General features: G+C 43.7%; 1 protein-coding gene across 2 annotated transcripts in view; it reads right to left on the bottom strand.

Moving 5' to 3' along the window:
• The window catches only part of ZNF423 (zinc finger protein 423), a 198,357-nt gene extending 176,978 nt beyond the window's left edge, over positions 1 to 21,379 (bottom strand). For both annotated transcript variants that reach the window (XM_069965945.1, XM_069965948.1), the window contains exon 1: positions 20,917 to 21,379. In XM_069965945.1, coding sequence (XP_069822046.1) covers positions 20,917 to 20,956 — 40 coding nt within the window. In that variant the 5' untranslated portion in view covers positions 20,957 to 21,379. The remainder of the gene's footprint in view (positions 1 to 20,916) is intronic.
• Between the last annotated feature and the right edge of the window lie 2,747 nt (positions 21,380 to 24,126).

Below are 24,126 nucleotides of genomic sequence, written 5' to 3'. Positions count from 1 at the left end.
AATGTGGGCGGTTCGGGGGCCGCCCGGGGCCCGAGGCTCCGGGGGGGCCCATGCCGTCCACATTATAACTTTACATAAGGTTTCAGAGCAGCACATCACTTCCGGGGGCCAATGGGCCCCTGAGTGATGTGCTGCTGTGGCGCGCTGTCCCTGGATTCCCCCCCGGGCCTGGAAACCGCCCCCCTCCATCGCGGCACTTAGCTCTCCTCCGACGGACCTGCTCTGCCCCTTTAAACAGCAGAGCCAATGGCAGCAGACGTGCCTGCACGTGGCACGTCTGCTGCCATTGGCTAGAGACCGGTGACGTCACTCCTTGACGTACGCCGACGCGGAAGCCTGCGTAGAAGAGGACCGACGTCGCCATGCTGCAACAGCCGGTTGCAGCTCCAGGAGAAAAGAGGCTGCGGGGGAGCGCTGGGATAGGTGAGTAAGATTTTATTTTTAACATGGGGGGTGATGCTGCACATAGGGGGCTATGGAGGGGATGCTAAATAGGGGGCTATGGAGGAAATGCTACAGAGGGGTGCTATGGAGGGGATGCTAAACAGGGGGGCTATGGTGGGGATGCTAAACAGGGGGGCTATGGAGGGGATGCTACACAGGGGGGCTATGGAGGGGATGCTAAACGGGGGCTATGGAGGGGATGCTACACAGGGGGGCTATGGAGGGGATGCTACACAGGGGTGCTATGGAGGGGATGCTACACAGGGGGGCTATGGAGGGGATGCTAAACAGGGGCGCTATGGAGGGGATGCTACACAGGGGGGATGCTACATAGGGGGCTATGGAGGAAATGCTACAGAGGGGTGCTATGGAGGGGATGCTAAACAGGGGGGCTATGGAGGGGATGCTAAACAGGGGGGCTATGGAGGGGATGCTACACAGGGGGGCTATGGAGGGGATGCTAAACGGGGGCTATGGAGGGGATGCTACACAGGGGGGCTATGGAGGGGATGCTACACAGGGGTGCTATGGAGGGGATGCTACACAGGGGGGCTATGGAGGGGATGCTACAGAGGGGGGATGCTACACAGGGGGGCTATGGAGGGGATGCTACACAGGGGGGCTATGGAGGGGATGCTACAGAGGGGGGATGCTACACAGGGGGGCTATGGAGGGGATGCTACACAGGGGGGCTATGGAGGGGATGCTACACAGGGAGGCTATCGAGGGGATGCTAAACAGGGGGGCTATGGAGGGGATGCTACATGGGGGGCTATGGAGGAGATGCTACATAGGGGGGCTATGGAGGGGATGCTAAACAGGGGGGCTATGGAGGGGATGCTAAATAGGGGGGCTATGGAGGGGATGCTAAACAGGGGGGCTATGGAGGGGATGCTACACAGGGGGGCTATGGAGGGGATGCTAAACGGGGGCTATGGAGGGGATGCTACACAGGGGTGCTATGGAGGGGATGCTACACAGGGGGGCTATGGAGGGGATTCTAAACAGGGGGGCTATGGAGGGGATGCTACACAGGGGGGATGCTACATAGGGGGGCTATGGAGGGGATGCTACAGAGGGGGATGCTACACAGGGGGGCTTTGGAGGGGATGCTACACAGGGGGGCTATGGAGGGGATGCTACAGAGGGGGATGCTACACAGGGGGGCTATGGAGGGGATGCTACACAGGGGGGCTATGGAGGGGATGCTACACAGGGGGGCTATGGAGGGGATGCTACACAGGGAGGCTATCGAGGGGATGCTAAACAGGGGGGCTATGGAGGGGATGCTACAGAGGGGGGATGCTACATGGGGGGCTATGGAGGGGATGCTACATAGGGGGGCTATGGAGGGGATGCTACACAGGAGGGCTATGGAGGGGATTCTACACAGGGGGGCTATGGAGGGGATGCTACACAGGGGGGCTATGGAGGGGATGCTAAACAGGGGGGCTATGGAGGGGATGGTACAGAGGGGGGCTTTGGAGGGGATGCTAAACAGAGGGGCTATGGAGGGGATGCTAAACGGGGGCTATGGAGGGGATGATACACAGGGGGGCTATGGAGGGGATGCTACAGAGGGGTGATGCTACACAGGGGTGCTATGGAGGGGATGCTACACAGGGGTGCTATGGAGGGGATGCTACACAGGGGCGCTATGGAGGGGATGCTAAAAGGGGGGCTATGGAGGGGATGCTACACAGGGGGGATGCTACATAGGGGGCTATGGAGGGGATACTACACAGGAGGGCTATGGAGGGGATGCTACAGAGGGGGGATGCTACACAGGGGGGCTATGGAGGGGATGCTACACAGGGGGGCTATGGAGGGGATGCTACATAGGGGGGCTATGGAGGGGATGCTACATAGGGGGGCTATGGAGGGGATGCTACATAGGGGGGCTATGGAGGGGATGCTACACAGGGGGGCTATGGAGGGGATGCTACATAGGGGGGCTATGGAGGGGATGCTACATAGGGGGGCTATGGAGGGGATGCTACATAGGGGGCTATGGAGGGGATGCTACAGAGGGGGGCTATGGAGGGGATGCTACACAGGAGGGCTATGGAGGGGATGCTCCACAGGGTGGCTATGGAGGAGATGCTACACAGGAGGGCTATGGAGGGGATGCTACAGAGGGGGGGTGCTACACAGGGGGGCTATGGAGGGGATGCTACAGAGGGGGGATGCTACACAGGGGGGCTATGGAGGGAATGCTACACAGGAGGGCTATGGAGGGGATGCTACACAGGGGGGCTACAGAGGGGATGCTACACAGGGAGGCTATGGAGGGGATGCTACAGAGGGGGGATGCTACATAGGGGGGCTATGGAGGGGATGCTACACAGTGGGGAAGCTACACAGGGGGGCTATGGGGGGTATGCTACACAGGGGGCTATGGGGGGATGCTACACAGGAGGGCTATGGAGGAGATGCTACACAGGGGGGCTATGGAGGGGATGCTACACAGAGGGGCTATGGAGGGGATGCTAAACAGGGGGGCTATGGGGGGGATGCTACACAGGGGGGCTATGGGGGGATGCTACACAGGAGGGCTATGGAGGGGATGCTACACAGGGGGCTATGGAGGGGATGCTACACAGGGGGACTATGGAGGGGATGCTACACAGGGGGGCTATATACTATGTATATATATATATATATATATATATATATATATATATGGAGGGGATGCTACAGAGGGGGCTATATACTATGTATATATATGGAGGGGATGCTACAGAGGGGGCTATATATATGGAGGGGATGCTACTGAAGGAGAGAGAGGGGGCACAGTAACTGTGTGAAGTAGATGTGGACATTGTATAGAGATAAGGATGATGCTGGAGTGAGGAGTCTAAAATGTTTGTCTGGCAGATCCTGTGGGGACGAGTCATGACCAGGAAAGTCTTCATGATGTTCTGAGCAAGATGGAAAGGAAAAATGAACAACTTTGATTTAGCAAAACATCCCTCATGGAGAGAAGCCGCCTCCTGTAAGTCCTCATGGAGAGAAGCCGCCTCCTGTAAGTCCTCATGGAGAGAAGCTGCCTCCTGTAAGTCCTTTTCATTATCAGCTGAAGTGTCCCATAGGCAGCAGCCTCCTGTATGGCAGAGCTTAGTGGGGTGGGGACAGGGCTAGAGGGAGTGTGGTTAGCAGGGGGCCCACAATTTCTGAACCGCCCGGGGCCCATGGTATCCTTAATCCGCCACTGCGACTGACTAGCTAGTTATCCCCCTTCTTTGTATGGAGACAGTAAAGTGGGCTGACTTAGCTATGGAGCTAAGCCCTCAAGTATAGTAGGGAAGAACAGTCCTTTCCCTGACCATCTCACAGCAATATCTCATAGCAACAACTTATACATACATCCTGTCAGTGACATATAAGCAGTGTTCACCATCTTTCCTCTAATAGGAAAAAAGGATAGACCCCTACCTTAATGGCGACCTACTGAAGTGAGGGTTTTTTCATAAAACATGGTCATTGTCCAATTACTAGCTTTGGTCAAAAACCCCAACATGATGGCCCTGTGTGAATAGACCCAAACAGGTATTCAATAGGGTGAATTTAATCTGTCCAGTCTTCCTATTAGAAACTCCTCTCAAAATGTTTAAATCAAGTTTTATGTTAAACATATATTTTTAAAAATTTTGATTTTATTTCTGTTTTTCTGCTACTATCTATATTATAAAATAATCTTAAAAGTTTTTACTCTCACTACTAAGCCTAAAACTAAGCTAAGACCCGCTTTTCTGTCTGTGATCATAAGGAGGAGGCTGCTGTAAAGCAATCTGTACAGCATTTACAGTGAAAGGTAAATAAGAGATTTTAATAGACGAAGTTCACAGGTCAGCCTCCCCCTCCCTGTGAAATGACTTCCTCCAAGGCCACTGCCTAGTAATATATCCTGTTCATGTCAGTGGGACAGGTACTGTCTATTGTTGTTTATCTCGGCTCAGAAAAGATGGTTATCTCCATATTGATGTTCAAAAAAATTACAATCAGAAGAAATAGATTAGAAAAAAGAATAACTAAGTATCTGGCTGTAATTATTAAAAAGGCAATATATTTCCTTTCTTTCTGCTACCTTCAACAGACCTAACCAACCTAAAAATCTGAAAGACTTTGCTGTACTGAATGTCCATTTAGTATCCATGTGTATTGTATAGCTTAAGGTGCTATATGTAACAGAAGGTTTATAAACCCTTTAGCAGGTACAAATACAAGATCCAAATATCAAATAGAAATGTTCCTTTTCCTTTCCATGGCTTTCATTATAAGCGTTGGAAAAACAATACCATAAAATATTTACGCTGGCTAAATATTTACAATGCGTATTAAGGGAGATCGATCAGACTTAAATGAAGAGCTCTGGTAATATAAAGGCAAGGAGGATCAATTCTGCTTAGAGGGACTGCATAGCAAAAAGCTGAAACATTGGTGGCCGTATCCCTTTAGTAGGTGGACTTCTAGCTAATAACAATTCACATTATTGTTTTGCTGACATTTTTACCATGTATTTTATAAAATAAATGAATAATCATGATCAATTTTGATTATCTCTATAGCGCTCATGTTTTGATCAGTATCTTTATGGCATCAGTTCATATTATTTTTTTAATCTATATTTTATTCTGCTACCACTGTCATGTTACTTTGTATACCTAAACTAAAGGAATTTGGCTGCAATCCAATATCCATGGGCAAAAAAGCACTTTCCAACTATGGCAACCAAGGTGGCATCTAGGAGCCCAAATATAGGCCACTACACATAGTTTAACAAGGTTTGATAGCTTTTTTTAATGGTCACATCTCCCAAAAATACGCTTACCATGGAGTGCCTGGGGTGTTTTCTTACCGTTCACTAATTCTGCAGGGGGCAATCAAGACTTACATTTCAATTCAAGAATTCAACCAGCCAGTTTCCACTTTGTTTTCCCATGACTGTGATGTCACATGATCACACATCTGGACTGACCCTGCCCCACAACCTCATCACTCACATGTGTGTTAATAAAGATATTCACAGAGGTGTAGTAGGCAGGTATTGAGCGGACTACAAGTGGGTAGATTGGCAAGCAAGGAATGCTGCAGTGCAAGGCAGTGTGGGAAATAATGTAAGCTGCCAATCTCACATGCCCCAAATCTAGAGGTACCAAACAAACATAACGGATCAGGAAAAAAATATCAAGCCATGAGAAACCAAACCGGAAAAAAATGGTATCCAATTGCCTTTCTTTCAAGATTTAGAAAATGTTTAGGTTCCACAAGATCCCCTTTTAAGTACTGCACATTTCCATTGGAGTCAATGGGCATCCAAATATTGCTCAGAAGAACTGCATTCACTAAACCACAGTTCTTGCTCTCTCTCTGTACTAGCTAAGCACAGAATCTTTTTTTATGTTTTATTCTTTAACTAACCATAATTTATGTTAAAGGAGAAGTCAGGTGATTTTTAAAATTTGTCAGCCGGTGGGGGCAGAGGGGAACATAATAAACAATCACTACTTACCTCTCCCTGTGCTCCGGAAGCGCTGCATCACAGGCTCTGGGACCCCTGCCAGAGGGTAATTTCCCCAAAAATTCTGATGTCATCACGACTAATGGGAAATACCTGACCCAGCGGATGGATTGCTCCATCAGCCAATCAGTGACTGCAGTGTCCCGCCCCAGTCACTGACAGGCTGAGCGGGCAGCAACCGGGTTGTGAAGTTCCAGCCGAAGGAGATCCCAGAGCTCGGCCTGAGTCCCAGAGCGGCAAGCCAGCGTTGCAGAGGCACAGGGAGAGGTAAGTAGCAATTGTTTATTATGTTCCTTCCTGCCCAACCGGCTGACAAATTTAAAAAATTGCTAGACTTTTCCTTTAAATAATAAACCCTGGAAAGAAAACGGTTATTGTTTTTTCTATCATTTACCTTTACAGACTTTAAATATTTGATTTAGTTTTGTTTTCTTGTCGTTAACATGGTTCTTTGAACATAAAAGGACAGCCTCATTATATAAAGTTATTGTCTATTCTAATATTTTCCATGTACCCTGCCACCCCGGCCACTGGGCCCTTTGTTTAGCAGATGTTCATAAAGCCCATAATTTGACCTTGGCTGGAAAAGCTGAAGCCAGCTACCACTCACGATAATTAATCCACAAGATGCTTTCTATTGTTCATAACCATCCACAAAAAAAACACAAGAAGGATAAACATGACCACCTTGTGTTAAATACTTTCCTGCTATTTACTCTCTATGCAATGAAGGGGTTAAAGCGATTCTAGACACACACTGGATTTTAAGCTCCATACATTTTCTGATTTCCTTACTGCAGAATAGACAGGTGGTTTAGCACCGACACTTGAGTCCTGTCGGCCTTCATAAAGACCAGACGAGAGTATGCTGTCACCTGATACAAACCTTTTATGGCTAGGAAAAGGCTTTATTCTAATTCTGCTCTGAACAGTTGTGCTAATAACCTGGAGCGAAGGCCTCGCAAGCTGTTTGCATGCTGGGTCCAGCGCCATTACCAAGATGATCTGAAATTATGTAGCTATTCCATCAGAGCTTCATGCAGATTAAGTGACCTGGTGGATGCCAGACGCTGCACAATAGAGGTGGTCCTACCAAAGTATAGATTACATAGCTGTGACATTCACATAGAAAGAGGTATTAAAATTAATGTCTTCATTAAACGGATATGGAGTTGGAATTTTCCCCCTATTTTAATACAAAAATTGTTGGATCAGTGACGAGTGAATGTTACAGCTGGAAGCAAGATGCACAGAGACAAGGGAATTCAAGTGCTACATCCATAAGAATACAATTATTTACAGTCTGGTACAGCATTAATATTGGTGGTTTCTAAATAAAGGTTGCCTTGAATAAATGCTTGTACAGCTCCACAGCACCTAATACTCCAGCACTTGTTACAAGCATTAATTTCTGGGAACGTGACTTTTTATGACTGCCTGATAATAGAGCATGTGCACAATATACATATTTATGCATAAATACGCATACAATTGTATTCAGCACCGGCAACTCCGCAGCTACATCAACCCAGTGCTGTACATTTACCACTTACAGAACTAAATGTTGTACAAGGTTATTTACAAAACATGGTAATGAGCATGTACATAAGATACTGAGCCATACATAATACCCATCATTCTATCTATTTCTGCATAAGAAAGAGTATAGCAATATATTGTCATCTTTATAAAAAAGTTATTCCCATTTTGTTAAGTAATAGCATGTCAAAAGTTAAGATTTGTTGGGTCTCAGTGGTGAAACCCACTCCAATCATCAGTTTTATCTGGGTGAAGTGTACTTTTAGGGTGGGGAAAAAATGGCAATAAACATGCCAAAATTGGCCCATTACTTTTTTTTTGTCCCAAAAAGAATCAATGGGGAGAGGTGAAATGCAATACCCACAGGATGTTGTGTGGTTTGGCCCTTTTTTTATAGCAGTTTGGGCAATTTATCACTAAAACATTGGCATTTCCCCCCCCCCCATAGATGTCAATGGGGACTCCAGAAAAAAACATCGGGGGAGATCTATCAAACATGGTGTAAAGTGAAACAGGCTCAGTTGCCCCTAGCAACCAATCAGATTCCACCTTTCATTTTCCAAAGAGTCTGTGAGGAAAGCCTGTAGACAGCCTAAAAATGTGCCAGATTTATCACGGTGGCTCATGCTGCTTGATAAATCTAGCACATATTTAGGCCTCATCCAAACATGGCATAGTGTAATCATGGAGGCAGTCCTACGGACCCATTCATTTAAATGGTCCCATTCACAGGTTCTTTACATGCATTACCGGATTTGCATTGCAGGACGTGTAAATGCAACCTACAGAATGTGTGCATAAGACCTTACATGGTCTAGTGCTCATATTAGTTGATTTACTTAACCTGAAGCTACATTTTTTGTCTCCCAAAGTCGCACTCAAGCCAGGACTCTGATCAGCCACAACCCTTTTCTGCTAGGCCACTTTTCCACGTCAAACACTACCCAAAAAGTGTTTAAGAAGTGCCTACAACATAACAAATAAACTGCACAGTATTCTGGATAAAATTATAAATCTACCTGATTGTTTGTATTCAATGTTTCATTATTTGGGGAAACACCAGAAAAAATTGCCGTTCCCCCTTAAAGAAGCACCTCCCCTCAAATGTTTTATCTGCTCCCCAGCTGCAGGCTGGCACATATACTCATCTATGATGAACACTTCCCTGCAACGCAGTTTCATTTTGGTACTGTGACGCCATGCTAATCCCGCTGACGTCCATGTGACCTCATCTTCTGTCTGTCCCAGTCAGAGTTTTCTAGAAAAGCATTAAAGACACTGAATCCTAGTTTTCTCACTGGAGAATGGAGGGGGTCAGCTGTAATGTAGCACTGGAATGAAGCTGCACCACGGGAAAGTGTTTATCACAGGTGAGTATATGTGCCAGCCTGCAGCCGGGGAACAATAAAACACTTTGGAGGGGGGAGTGCTTCTTTAATTGGGTCAAACAATAAATGATCTGTTACTTTTCTGATTGGCTAATAGCAATTACAAATTAATCAAAAATCCAATAAAGTAAAATGACTCCTCCTAATGTGAACAATTTCATGCATGCTTAACCGTACGTAAAATCTACAACCAGTGACTACAAAGTGCTTCACAATGAATTATCATCGAGGCTTCATCACAATACCTAATACCTTTCCCAATGACATTTTAAGGAGCGCTGTGCTTCTATAAATAAATCTATTGGGTTTTGAATTTAGTATACTATAATATAAAGCTTGTTCAATGTTTTTAGTGGCATATACAGAGCTGTCTTTTCCATTGGGCAGGGCAGCCGGCTTCCTGGGGGCCCATGATTCATAGGGGGCCCCTCTGTGCTCTGGACTGTAAAACGTTGACTGTGACAGAGAAAGGAGCAATGAGCAATTTGATCCTCTGTCTGTCAAGGTCACTCTGACCCCCCCACACACATAGTAAAGGCTCACAAATCGCTGCGACAAGAGGCCTATGGACCCCCCCCATTACATCATCATAATCATTGTGTCTGTGCTTGGCAGGGGCCGCAAAGTTGGGGAGTTTGATCAGCGGTGATGGGACCAATTTCCAGCTCTGCCCAGGGGCCCATAATGCTATTAAGATGGTCTAAGTATATACAGAGGATGGTGAAACTTAATTTCAGAATTAAGACGAAAATCATGTGTCCTTCACCTCAGAAGCGAGGGGCAAGAGCGATCCAAAGCGAGATAGAGAGGACTGTGTTCTGAACATTATACCCGGGTAGAGGGGGTAAGTTAGCACCAAAACAGAGAAAACGGTGCAATACAGAAAATAGAAGATTGTTTTATATTTTGCCAGGGGAACTATAAAAAAAAAGACATACTCACCTACCTTAGTTGCTGCATTTAATGGTGTGATGTCATTCAATTTCCCACTCTTTATTCTTCTTCCTACTTCTGGGACAGACCTGTCCGTAAGGGAATGGATGACACTGGGAGCTGCATGGGACCGAGGTAGGTGACTATGTGTTTTTTATTTTTATAGTGCCCCAGCAAAATATAAATATACATTTTTATGTCTAGGTAACCCCTTTTAAGGCTTAGTTATTCAGGGGTTAATCTCCTGTTCTTATCAAGACTCACACATGACCTATTTTTTCATTTATACCTAAATGCTAGACTAAACACATTTTATCCTGAAAAAAACATATATAATGTAATTTTTTTTTTTTTTTATAAACATGGCAGCCTATGAGCAATGTTTTCTTCTATATGCCTTGTTACCTGCAGTACCATACTACATGTGACATACATATGGCCACCTTAAGATATTCTACATCTTTCTGTTTTGCTTCGAGCGAGAGGGATTTAGAAGTGTCACTGATATTTATCAGCCGACAGATGATAATTATGTCTCAACATCACAGCGATATCACTGTTCCACCAGATATACATCACCTAACGCTGACAATGGGTAATCTTCATTCCATATATCTGCTATAATGGCATATTCCCCGCACAGCACTCCTAATTATTAAGGAAAAGCTAAATATATGGAAATATCATCCACACAGACTTTATTTCATCACACTGAACTGAAACAGGATTATAAATTGTACAAATGAAAAGGGTGAGGAGGGACGGGTGAGACTGTGATGACATTTACATCTCTGGGAACTAAGGGCATGTGACAAAGATTAAAAGGGTTATCTGAGGAGATTTGTTTTTACATTTCTGCTCAGGAAAATTATAAAAAAAAAAAAATCTTACTTAACACCGCCACCATTACTTTCGGTATCCAAGAATTCCAGTCTCCAATGCAGTCCACTTCTGGGATAAGGGTCATAACAAGGAGTTACCCACTCAGCTGATCAGTGGTAGCAGAGGTGCCTCACTGCAGTCATTAAGTTCTTATTCTACCTGCAAATGGTTGTGGCAGGGACCAGGGCTCTATGATAGGGTTGTCAATGGGGAAGTGCGGAAGGTAAGTACAGGGTTTTTATTCTACCCCCTTCCTGAGTAGAGTTTTAAACATTGCAGTTGCACTTAGGTCCATACATACTCCCTTTAAGTCTTTGTACTATGTAAAGGAAACCCATGTATTGCACAGATAAATGCCCTACTGTGGCCGGCGTCACATATTGACAAAGGCCATAGGCGTTAGAGACCTATTGCTCAAGCTATTTTTCTTCCCCCAATAACATGAACATTCAGCTATAAACAACCTTAGATTGAAGAGGCATATTAATGATCATAGAGTAAAATATTTCTTCTTATAATGCTTCTTAATTACAATGTATTTTGTTGGGAGATAATTCCCCTAATTAGATTATATAGCTAATGAGGCCCAAGAGGTTCAGCCTTCCATCCACCAGTGATGACGCATAGCCATGGGTTACGACCACATCAGTAAAATATAAAGCAGTAGAATTTGTCCATTGCTACTTTAAAATCAATGGCTTTTGGCGCGCATGTAAATGTGTATAGGCGGTGTTTGCATCTGGTTTCCATCATAAACAGAGCACAGAAGACAGACACTGCAGCCACTGACCCACTAAAATGATGGGGTCTGTCAGCTTCCGCCATAGTGATTGGTTTTTGTCCAATATAACAGGATCTGTGACGTAACATCCAATGCCATTGTGAACATTGCCTTTTCTTATACAACGTAGGGTAGAAAGCAAAATGCTATTTTACTGCTCCAGATTTCTTTTTGAATTGTTGGTACAACTTGCAAATTTTGATGAAAGCAGCGGGCAGAATTTACAGCTGGTTATCGAAGGAGGCGGCTATCTACTGTGTGGGAAAAGTGTCAAAATGCCTTTTTTTGTTACACAAAAAAAAAAAATGAAACAAAACAAACAAACAAGCAGTATCGTGGCTGTACCTTAAAGGAGAAGTTTTCTAAAAGCTGTCAGCCTGCTGAGGAAGGGGGGAAATTGATTTCAATCAGTGAGTGGCTGGAGCGGCCACAGGACTCCCGCCTGAAGTAATTTTCATGACGTCATCACAATTCAGAGGGGGGGGGGGGGTGCCTGTCCGGGCTGATGGATTGGCTTCTAAGCCAACCAGCGATTGGAGCAGTGTCCCGCCCAGACACTGTGTCGTGATGTGGACACCCCGGAGATCCTGGAGCCCAGTGGGGGCACAGGGAGAGATGAGTTGTTACTTAAAATCAATTTCCCCCCTCCCCCTGCAGGCTGTTGGCTTTTAGAAAACGCCGGACTTCTCCTTTAACACATCATTGCAGGTTTGGCGATAAATTCCATTCATTCTTCCAATATGCTGATATCTCCTACAATTAATGGCCTTATTTCCTTGACTATTTCCATTAGTTGGGGAACACAGCAGGGACCCCCCTTTTCACTACCCCAGGCCCCATCCTCAGACATACAATCAGTAACCCCTATTCAGGGGATCGGGCTAGGAACCTGCTAACTATAACTGTTGGCATTTTCAGATGATATACTGTATACATACCTAACCTTCTAATCATTCTTGTTAGGGGAAGATTTAGGGGGGAGGAATGAAAAGTGGAACCTGATTGGTTGCTAGGGGCAACTTAGACAATTCTACTTTACACAAGTTTGATAAATCTCCCCATAGAGTTTTTTTTTTCTCTTGAAAGGCCCTGGGAGACCAACCTGGTCATCTAGTTATGCTGTCTACACAGACAGATTATCCAAAATATTTTTTAATCCAAAGCAAGGAATGGATTTGAAAAGAGGAGAAATGTCAGTCTTTCCTTTATGACCTGTTCTCTGCTCATAGTCTGTTCCTGGCTTTGGCTTCAAAAATCTGTCACATAATCTGTCTGTGTAAATGCCCCAACAAACCACCTCATCAATATGAACATGGTATAGGATCATTCAATACATAGCTAGAATACCAACAACTTGATATAATAACAAGTGATCACACTCTGATTTCTTTCTTCTTCAAAGATATAAATATATATATTAGAGAACGCAAAGAATTTTAGTGCACTCTAAAATGCTCATAATGGTTTACCACTACTAGCTTCTTACAATACATTTAAATATATTTCATATGCTTTTAACTTAGTAAAAATGGATAACAAGGATGTCCTTCAAGTGTCCCTATATTAATTGTAATTAATTGGCCTGATTTCCTGAGGAATATCCCCCATTTTGCTGGTTACCATATTTTGTTATATATAAAACTTTAAAAAAAAAAGCCAGCTATAATCTGCTTAATCGACCTATAGATATATCTCCTGATTCCCCCATTAACAGACACTCATGTAGGAATGAAGATTTATTTCATTAGGTAGAGGGGGATAAGGCTATATTCGCACATCCGTAGTGCAGCCCGTGACCGTGGACCCGCAGCCGTGGCCCACACTATAAATATGCATCTGTAGTGCTCCGTGCTTCACAGAGCACTACATTGCCACTTCATTAGCGTAGTGAGCCGTGCCGCAAATTGCGGTCCGCATTACATGTCCTTTTTTTTTGCGGCACGGATCGCGGCCATGGACGTGTGAACAGGGCCATTGAATACAATTGGTTCTATGTTCTGTGCGCAATTGCATGCCCGCATTTGCGGACAGAACAACAGACGTGTGAATGTAGCCTAAGCAGCTGCCAGCAATCTCTAGCAACAGCTTATCTCTTGCAGGAACAAAGGGATTGGGCATGCAGAATCTGATGCAAATGAGATTATCACTTCCAAAATAAAAGATCAGAGTGAGGCCCTCCCAGTAAGGAGATGTGGGAGGGATGTGTCAGGAAGTTTGAGCCACTGTATCGGTGACTGAATAGTTGTCCATAATGGATGATAAAAAGTTATAAACTTAATTTTTTTTTCTCCACCTCACGGCAGAGGGAGGGGGAGGGATGGGCTTTAGAATTGTAATATTTATGTATTGTGAAATTGAAATATAAATGCTTTTTACTGTTCAAATATGAAAAATAATAAAAGAAAAATTTAATATATATAAAAAAAAAGATGGAAGTATATGAGATACCGTGTGTACATTACTTCTTTATTGTACAGGTATATAAACTATAGGCTGTGATGGAATCAGGTTATACAGGAAAAGGCGTACTTTTTATAATCTCATACAACCCAACTGCAAGGACTGTGGAGGGGGTAAACTTCCCACTTTATGGTAGCACGTGATTTCACAATGTGACTATGTATAAGAGGTAGACTGATATGGTGCCCCTGCAGTGTGCTCGAGCTGTCTTATGCTACTGTCTTGGGTATGTTACTTGGATGAACTATCAATCAAGAAGATTTGAAGGCCAACAATAATAAAATAAATAGAGTGCTGTAGTAAGAACTAATTAATAAACTAGAACAAATAACTCTTAATCTGAGCACCCATTGTGCTGGAGTGTCGATAAGAAGCCTGTTATGTCTCTGTAGCATAATAACCATAGAACACAATTGTGGGGCTTTATTGTGTGCTGTAGTAATTACCAACATGTAAACAATGACGTCAGCTACAGTTAGTTTAGTGTTAACTCAAAACCACACACAACACAGCTATACTACTGTTAAGTACTAGCATGCAAATTTCTCCTCCTTCAGATGGCGGCATTAAAGAGACAGTTGTCTTCCTTCTGGAGGTCTCCTAATTTGCATTAGGCTTTCCCATGGAGTTTTGCCTGTAAGACTCCATACACCAGCGGAATCTTTGCCATAAGAACTAGAACTTCTCAAAGCTGTATCCCATATTTACCATTAAAACAGAATATAACAGGACGCAAAAATGATGCATGCTCCTGGACAGGACTAAGACAGATCATGTTTTATGTAAACAGAAGTGAATAGCCACCAGATGCAATGTTATTATCTTGCAATAAAAACTTTACTTTTCAAAAGAATGCACAAACATAGTGTGAACGAGAGCGTACAAATACTCCACTTGAAATAAAAAGAAGAATCCCTTTTGCGTGAAGACAGATAAAAGCAAGTTTTCTTAGAAGCTGTTTTAGAAACAAATTTACCAAGCATGGCTGGTTCTTTAAAAGACAAAATTCCATCAATTAACTTCAGGCAATAAAGACTTAAAAACACACACACATTCAGAGATGAAAACAAACACTCCAATTAGCTCACGCTGCCTTCCCCAGCTCTTTACAAGTAATGTGCCTTTGTGGAGTAAAATGATTCCTCTTTCATCTTCCAGTGGTTTAAGTGGTACGTCTAATCTTCATCTCTCGTTTCATCGTTCAGCATATGTCACTGGGAAGACCCTGCTTTAACCCTGGGGTTCCCTTTATTTGCATGCCTGGAACAATTACCAGTGTCTTCACAACAGCAGTTTCCTCTATTTGAATATATTTCAAACCCTCAAATTCATAAGAAAAAGTCAATTAATTAAACGTGATATGAAAGTAAGATCTTAAAGGGGTTGTCCGGGCACTAAGAATGGTTTAATAGTATGAGTAGCCATTCTCACCTCACTGGTCCCCTTCTGCTCCTGTTCTCACACTTCCTGAGTCCCATCAGTAATTCCTGGCGCCTCTTAGCACTGACATGTGATCTCTACAGCCAATCCCTGGCCACAGTGGTGAGCAACTAGAGCCAGTGATTGGTTGCTGTGATTTAATATCTGTGCCAATAGGGACCAGGAAATACACAGAGGTGAAACTCTAAATCATTGGAATGGGAGCACTGGGAGATCAAAAAGGTGTGTACAACTTTTTTATTATTGTTTTTTGTTTGTTTTGTTCTTTTTATTTAAATGGCCAGACAATTCTATTACCATTCAGTCATGCTTATTCACACGTTCAGTAAAGTTGTCCGTAATCGTGGATCACGGTTCAACTTAGAGCACATTGATGTATATTAGGCTATTCACACGGTCTGTTTTAATTTTGATTCGTATTCTGTTCCACAAAAAAACAGGACATGCTCTAGAGCGGACTGTGATTGCGGTACTGATTACCAACAGAAGTCTATGGGATCTGTATTTTTTACAGACGTCACGGATGTCACATCTGTGATGTCCGTAAAAACACGGATCAAATATATGCAAACTAGTACTATTTACATTTTACGGAAAGGGATGCAATACAGTTGCAAATACGGATGAATTTATGCGGACCACGGAGTAAAAATAGTGGGAGGTTTTGCGGTCCAGAAAAATTATTAAACGTGTGAATGAGGCCTTAGGTGCTGTTCACACTGGCCTAATGCCATCCAGTGGAAATAAACTCAAAGATTGTTTTATTTTTATTTTCATTCCTAGACACATAAAAGCTCCATACATTTCCATGGTAAAGATTAATCTAAATTTTAATGTCACTGTGAAGGGTTAAAAAACTCCAAAAAGTTCCATATCACAAAAAGATAAATAAAATAGCGGCAAGCTGCCCGCGACCATGTCACTCCCCTGACTGCTGACATCTAGGCTCAGGTGCCAGCAGGGTCTCAGGTCCATAGTCCATAGTTGTCCATTACTGCACAAATAATTCCAGGACTGGATTTAACTATATTTTATATACTTTCCTGTCCCTGGGGAGATCCAATATAGTTAATAATAGTAACATATTTAGTAAGCAAATAATAATCAACACATTACTACATAAGTAACATCTAATGCTACAAATCATGACTATCATTTTTTCAGTATTGTAACCAATGTAATTAATATTTTTTTCTATCGCCTCCTCATTTCTATACTTCTAGCCAGTGTAAAATGTATTCAAGCTGCTAAATGCAAAGGCACTGAAGGAAATTGGTGCCACAATGTGAGAGCCGTCAGCTGATTTGGACATTTTACAGTCTGCGTGTTGTTCAGCAAATGCCACTTTTTTGCACAAGGAACAACTCCTAAAAGACATGTCACTGATGCTGTGCTTGGGAATCTTGTAGGGAACTAGTGCAGCCTTCAGGCCCAACTCTTAAGTGTCTCCACGGAAACTGGAGGCCATAGCAGCGGGATAAAATATTGCACTTAATTGCAGCCTCTGTAATGATAACTTAAAGAAAAACTCAGCAATAAACGTGTAAGTAAACCGTAAATTGTATCTGTCACAACAGCTGTTACCGCAGAAACACAATCTGAAGAGGACAGCAGCCATATTTAGGTGACGCATCACGCTGCACGCAGAGCAACATGCTAGACTTGCCAAATCCTTCCTCGCTTCTGCCAGTTGAATACTTGCCCATTTTAGATTGCCCAAAGGTTTACCAAATGGGAGTACATCTAAAAAAGAAAATCCTATTGGACTATCCTTAAAAAGATGTGTATATCAGACATCTCATACACAATAAGGCTCCATTCACATGGAGTAAAACTGGTGGAATTCCACGGCGGAATCCCACCAGCCTCTGTGTCATACTGGGAGTCTTGTGCGCCTCCTCTCTCTGTGCTCATATGCCTCCCATAGACTCCCAGTATGACACGGAGGCTGGCGGAATTCCCCCAGTTTTACTCCATGTGAACGGAGCCTAAGTGGTAAAGGTCTAGTTGGGACTGTCACCAATTTAAAGCATCTTGCATTTTCAATACAGTGAATGGAAAGTTATAAAGAACTTGTCACCCTCAAAGGATTCAGTACCTATATGAGCGACAATGATGGAGACAAGAATTCGACCCAGATTTATCAAAGTGAGAAAAACAGAAAAGGGCGTAAACTGCCCACAGCAACCAATCACAGTTAGCCTTTCAGCTTTGGTAAAGTGAAAGCAGACCTGTGATTGGTTGCTCTGGGCAGTCTACACCACTTTCTAGATTACACATTTTAAGAAATCTGGGCCAATGTTCTTACTTCAACAACCAAGACTTTCCAGCCAATGGGTAAAGTATATGTGCTATATGCCTGCTCTATGGGAATGTCAATTACCCTGGTTTCATTGGAGTTGCATAGCACCAGGAAGCAGCGTTTGTCCTTGCTAGTTGCTACTTATAGACACAAGTTGAACAAATATGCATGCATAGTAAATTCCAGAAGCCATGTTTGCATTGGACAACCAAGCCTATAAGACTGCTGCTTCACAAGAATACAGTCGTTTGTATACCCCTGACTTGGACTAAGTTTATGATGGGCAAACTTGATGCACCTGAGGTATAACTTATTTTGTCTATTCCCAGGAGGAATAGTGAAAACAATGGAGCATAGCCATCAGCAAATATCAGTACTAGTCCCTAGTAGCCTTAAAATAGTCTAGAATGCAGGATTTTACCAAGACAGTGCAGTATGGAGGATGGGCTGTAGACTAGTTCTATACTTTAATAAGCACATTACTAGTGTAACATTGTCTCTCTGCAAAATGAAGTGAAAATGTTACTTGTGTGACAAGCTAGTCTGACTTTTCCCACCGCAAACATGCAGCCAATTGGGTCCTCACCTGTGTGTCATATCAAATGCAATACAATAAATAGAACCGAGCCCTTTGCCATGAGATCTCCATGATTTCTACATTTCGGCATGGCATCAAGTCTTAAAGGTCGTAGAGAGAATCTTCGTAGCATTAAAAAGGTATTGAAGAGGGATTAGGATTTATTCCCTGCAACTAGCCAATATAGCATTAATTAGGAGTATAAAGAACTTCCATTATATGTCAAGAAAAAATAATTAGAATTAATTGGAAATTAATTTCTATGGGCAAGATAAATAGGGAAAATAATATACTATTCACTAGTAGGAAACCTGTGTATCAATAACGGTCTTTATATCTTTGTATGGACCTGTAATATAGCATTCAGATTCCGATACTGTGTTAGGCTATGTTTAGTTTCATTTAACGCTAAACCTCAGCTGCTGTTGTACAACAACACCCGCTTTTAATGATCATGAACATTAATAACGGCTGTTGTTTGTACATTGTGTGAAGATAGCCTCATGATGTATTTCCCCATAAAAGCACTGCTTCCAGAGATAAATACTGTACAAGTAGGCTTCAAATAGTGGCACACATAACAAGTACGACTCTGTGGCCTTGTCTGTGGCCAAAAAAGTGGCTTTTGCAAATGTTATACAAGTTATATATTACTCTTCATATCCCTTATAGTTATTCATGCTCAAGTGGTCCCCACCAGTCTTATTGTTACTATCCAGAAGCGGTCCTGTGCCATACCAACACTGGGCATCTGCCCTGAGTACTTTTCTGGTATTTTAGACCATAGGCTGCTGCTGCCGCCACTATTACACTTCTCTGTTCTTGGATAAACCCTTTAAGATCTCCCCCACTACTTTTTTTGGTGGTGACCACTACTTATTATACACCTTATCATTCCTCACATAGTGAAAAGTAGAACTAAATATTTCAACCAGTGTGCCAATCTTTATTAAATTGTATAATGCAATGCCAACTGTATTGAAAAAAAAAAAAACTTGAAAATAGGAAGACAGGGCAATATTATGGGGTGAGCGGAAAATGTCAAGGTCTCCTTCCTGGCAGAAGATCAATCAGAAGCGCTGGGCCCTATCCTCCATCTTCTTCATGCTTGTGGTACATAGGACTACACACCACCAACTCTGGACTAGGGCATGGAGATCCAATCTGTTCTCTGACTTGTCTTCAGATTGTACAGCCATCATGTGACCAAACTTCGGAAGCAGACACATTCCTATGGACTTTGGAAGCCATTTACGCCACTACAGAAGCCAGCTTGATTTTTTTTTTTAACAGAGAAGAACCCTAAGTTCAATGCCAGGATGAAATCCCTAGTAATATAGGCTCCTTGGCTGATATTCAAGGCTTCCACTGCCAATAAGAAACATCACAGTGCCTGTCACATGTATGTGTATATACATGTATCTCTCTGCACAGGACACAACAAACAACATATATAAAATAGTATAAAATAGTAACAAATAAATAATAACATAAGAGAAACAAAACAACATGTTACAAACTGCGGCATTCTCAGCAGATGGGGCTACTGATTCTGCTTGTGGCCTCTATATAGCTACAACTAGGATACCTATAGCCTGTCTGGAAGCACCGGTCCTATGGAGCAAAAATCATTGAAAAAAAACTCATTCCATGGCTTACATCTGGAAGAAAACCCATAACATTTCTTATACTGACAGATACAGATATGGATGCTTCTTGTTATAAAATAGCAAAGTTTAAGTGTCTATTGTTGCCTGTGAGTGGTCACCACAGTCTGGAGGGAGACAGGCTGAAGGGTCCTTCAAGGGGATTAGCAGGAAACACGTCTGCCTCCTTCATCACTAGCCACATCTCAGGACAGATATAGATCTATATATATATATATATATATATATATATATATATATATATATATATATATTATTATTATTATAATTATTATTTTTTTTTTTTTAATTAGATTTAGTTTGCAGTTGAGTTTAGTGTCCCTTTAAACACCATATTGCCATCTTCTCTAACCTGTGGCTCTCCAGTTATTGTAATACTACAACTCCCAGCATGCCCTGAGAGCACCAGGCTGGGAGTTGTAGTTTTGCCCCAGCCGGAGAGCTATAATGGATAGCTGGTGAAATGATGGACAGATGTCCCCTCAGAGTAGCCTGCCATTGCATCCCCAGAAAATCTGAGGCAAACTTTAGCAGTGAGCACTGTCTCAGCCATGGGGCTGTCCCATCTGGTGAAGGGAGGAACTGTTTATTGTGCCCAGTGACTGGGATAGAGCCTGTCTCCAACCCACGTGTCTGCTCAGAACCGCAGCTCTATGCAGGAGGATACAGGCCGAGCCTACCGTGCGACTTCTCCAAGGTGCAGCTTCCTCAGAGGTAGGGAGCACCCCCTGCCCCCTCCCTCCAGGGCAACAGCTTCCTCAGAGGTAGGGAGCACCCCCTCCCTCCAGGGCAGCAGCTCCCCAGCTGGCCCAGCACCCCCTGCCCCCCTCCCTCCAGGGCAGCAGCTCCCCAGCTGGTCCAGAACCCCCTGCCCCCCTCCCTCCAGGGCAGCAGCTCCCCAGCTGTCCCTGCACCCCCATCCCCCTCCTCCCCCCGCTAGCCCTGGGTGCATGCCTCCACAGCACTCCCACTAGCCCCTTACCTTTGACGGAGCGTGGCTTGGCCTGTTTCCTCCTGGACATCTCCACGGCTCCTCAGCAGCCTCCCCCACTAGTGTCCTGAAGTGGTGAAGCTCGGGCTGCGTGTAGCAGTGCAGCCGGATCCCTCTCACAAGTCTCCCCCCTTCCCTCCTCACTTATTGTGGTAAAGTTCCTATTGTGTGGGATTGTGACTCCCTTGGGTGCAGAGGGGGGGGATGAGGAGGAGGAGGAGGAGACTGATGCCCCCCACCCCAGGCCCTGGGGGGAGTCACACAAGTGCTGCAGGATGAAATTAGGATCAATTCTGTATAGCCGCCTGGGGGAGGGGAGAGGATGCTGCTGGGGCTATGGATGGCAGGAGTGGGCACTGAGGATAGACTGTGCCCAGCTGCTTCTTCTTCCCCCAGGTCCTATGGCACAATGGAGGTCAGTCTGCTAATACTTCTCATATAACACTATGGGGTGGCCGCTACTGAGCTGGCATGGTGGGATGGCAGGCTTATTCCCCCGCTGTACCCACATATATAGGGTGGCACTAGCTGCCCTCTCCTTCTCCTCTAATACCTATATGTGTGCCCAGTCTCCAGCCCCGTGCCCTCTGTGTCCTTCTCCGGGCACTGCCACCTTCCCGGTCCCCGGCACTCTTTGTACCCAGTTTGCCGCCTCCTCTAGCCTATCCGTCCCGTCTCGTGACACTTCTAGCTGCCCGCGGCACAGTTGTGGTGCCCGGGATGGGTGGCCGTCCCCCGGGATAATACTATCGCCCGTGTCACGGTGCCGGCTGTCCGGGGCAGTGTTCCCCTCTGCCCGGGGGATGCTGAGTGTCCCTCCGGTCGGTGTGCGCTCTAGCCGCCGGTGTGTCCCGTGTTCCGGCGCCGCTAGCTGCCCCCATGCGCCGCGGTAAATCCACCGCAGCCTCCCCGCTTCCCTATCTCATGCCGCCCGGCCGGCTGGCTGCTCTTTGTCCCGGCTCTGTCCCCTCCTGCTCTCTCCGCCGCCGCTGCTGCTGCTGCTGCTGGGGCTGCACTGCAGACACACATAATAAAGCCAGGCTGGGCTGGGGATGGAGCGGAGTCCCAGCAGGGGGATGTGAGGAGTGGAGTCCCGGCGGGGGAGCGCTCTGATCCCGCAGGGAGCCCCCGCACAGCCTGGGCTCAATCAGACACTGAGAGAGACAACAGCACCGAGCCCTGGACAGCGCTGGAAATACAGGCAGGGGGCGGGGCCTGCAGGGGGCGGGGCTAGGGACAAGTGACAGAGCGGGGAAGGAGGGAGGGGAGCAGCGGGCCGGAGGAGGCGAGACGCGGCGGGACCGGAGACGTCTGGCTGCATGGCCGCTACTCTCAGCCTCCTCCAGCACATGCTGGGAGTTGTAGTGCCCGTCACATGGAGAGACACAGGTGGCAGACCGCTACTCTATGTGGTTGGGAGCTAACCATTACTAAAAGAGGGGGAGTGATACAGAAATAGGCTGCTCATGTGTCTGCAGCCTCCAGAATGGAGATGATGAGGGAGGGATGGGGGCAGGGGGTCTTGTCTTGTCCCTTATCCCATAGAAGAACATCAAGCTCCCCCCATGTGGCTGGTAACAGGGGACACAGTACATCTGGGACAGCCCATCAGTTTATTCAGTATAGATTCATTCTGTATGTGATATAGGAGGAGAAAAGTTACTTGTTCTATATGTGTATAATCTTCTGTGTGTGTATAATGTTCTATGTTCTGTATGTGTATAATATTCTGTATGTGTATAATGTTCTATGATCTGTATGTGTATAATATTCTGTATGTGTATAATGTTCTATGATCTGCATGTGTATAATATTCTGTATGTGTATAATTATAATGTTCTATGATCTGTATGTGTGTAATATTCTGTATGTGTATAATGTTCTATGATCTGCATGTGTATAATGTTCTGTATGTGTATGATCTTCTGTATGTGTATAATATTCTGTATGTGTATAATGTTCTATGATCTGTATGTGTATAATATTCTGTATGTGTATAATGTTCTGTGTGTATAATGTTCTGTATGTGTATAATGTTTTATGATCTGTATGTGTATAATATTCTGTATGTGTATAATGTTCTATGATCTACATGTGTATAATGTTCTGTATGTGTATGATCTTCTGTATGTGTATAATGTTCTGTGTGTGTATAATGTTCTGTATGTGTATAATGTTTTATGATCTGTATGTGTATAATCTGTATGTGTATAATGTTTTAAGTTCTGTATGTGTATAATGTTCTATATGTGTATAATGTTCTATGTTCTGTATGTGTATAATGTTCTATATGTGTATAATGTTCTATGTTCTGTACGTGTATAATGTTCTATGATCTGTATTTGTAAAATGGTCTCTGTATGTGTATGCTCTTCTATAAGATAATCTGTATGTGTATAATATTCTGTGTGTGTATAATGTTCTATGTTCTGTATGTGTATAATATTCTGTATGTGTATAATGTTCTATGATCTGTATGTGTATAATATTCTGTATGTGTATAATGTTCTATGATCTGCATGTGTATAATATTCTGTATGTGTATAATTATAATGTTCTATGATCTGTATGTGTGTAATATTCTGTATGTGTATAATGTTCTATGATCTGCATGTGTATAATGTTCTGTATGTGTATGATCTTCTGTATGTGTATAATATTCTGTATGTGTATAATGTTCTATGATCTGTATGTGTATAATATTCTGTATGTGTATAATGTTCTGTGTGTATAATGTTCTGTATGTGTATAATGTTTTATGATCTGCATGTGTATAATATTCTGTATGTGTATAATGTTCTATGATCTACATGTGTATAATGTTCTGTATGTGTATGATCTTCTGTATGTGTATAATGTTCTGTGTGTGTATAATGTTCTGTATGTGTATAATGTTTTATGATCTGTATGTGTATAATCTGTATGTGTATAATGTTTTAAGTTCTGTATGTGTATAATGTTCTATATGTGTATAATGTTCTATGTTCTGTATGTGTATAATGTTCTATATGTGTATAATGTTCTATGTTCTGTACGTGTATAATGTTCTATGATCTGTATTTGTAAAATGGTCTCTGTATGTGTATGCTCTTCTATAAGATAATCTGTATGTGTATAATATTCTGTATGTGTATAATGTTCTATGTTCTGTATGTGTATAATGTTCTATATGTGTATAATGTTCTATGATCTGTATGTGTA

This window comes from Dendropsophus ebraccatus, chromosome 4, assembly GCF_027789765.1.
Source record: "Dendropsophus ebraccatus isolate aDenEbr1 chromosome 4, aDenEbr1.pat, whole genome shotgun sequence".
NCBI classification, from domain to species: Eukaryota; Metazoa; Chordata; class Amphibia; order Anura; family Hylidae; genus Dendropsophus; species Dendropsophus ebraccatus.
Note: the sequence above shows the minus strand (reverse complement) of the source record. Positions and strands in the feature narration are given on the sequence as shown.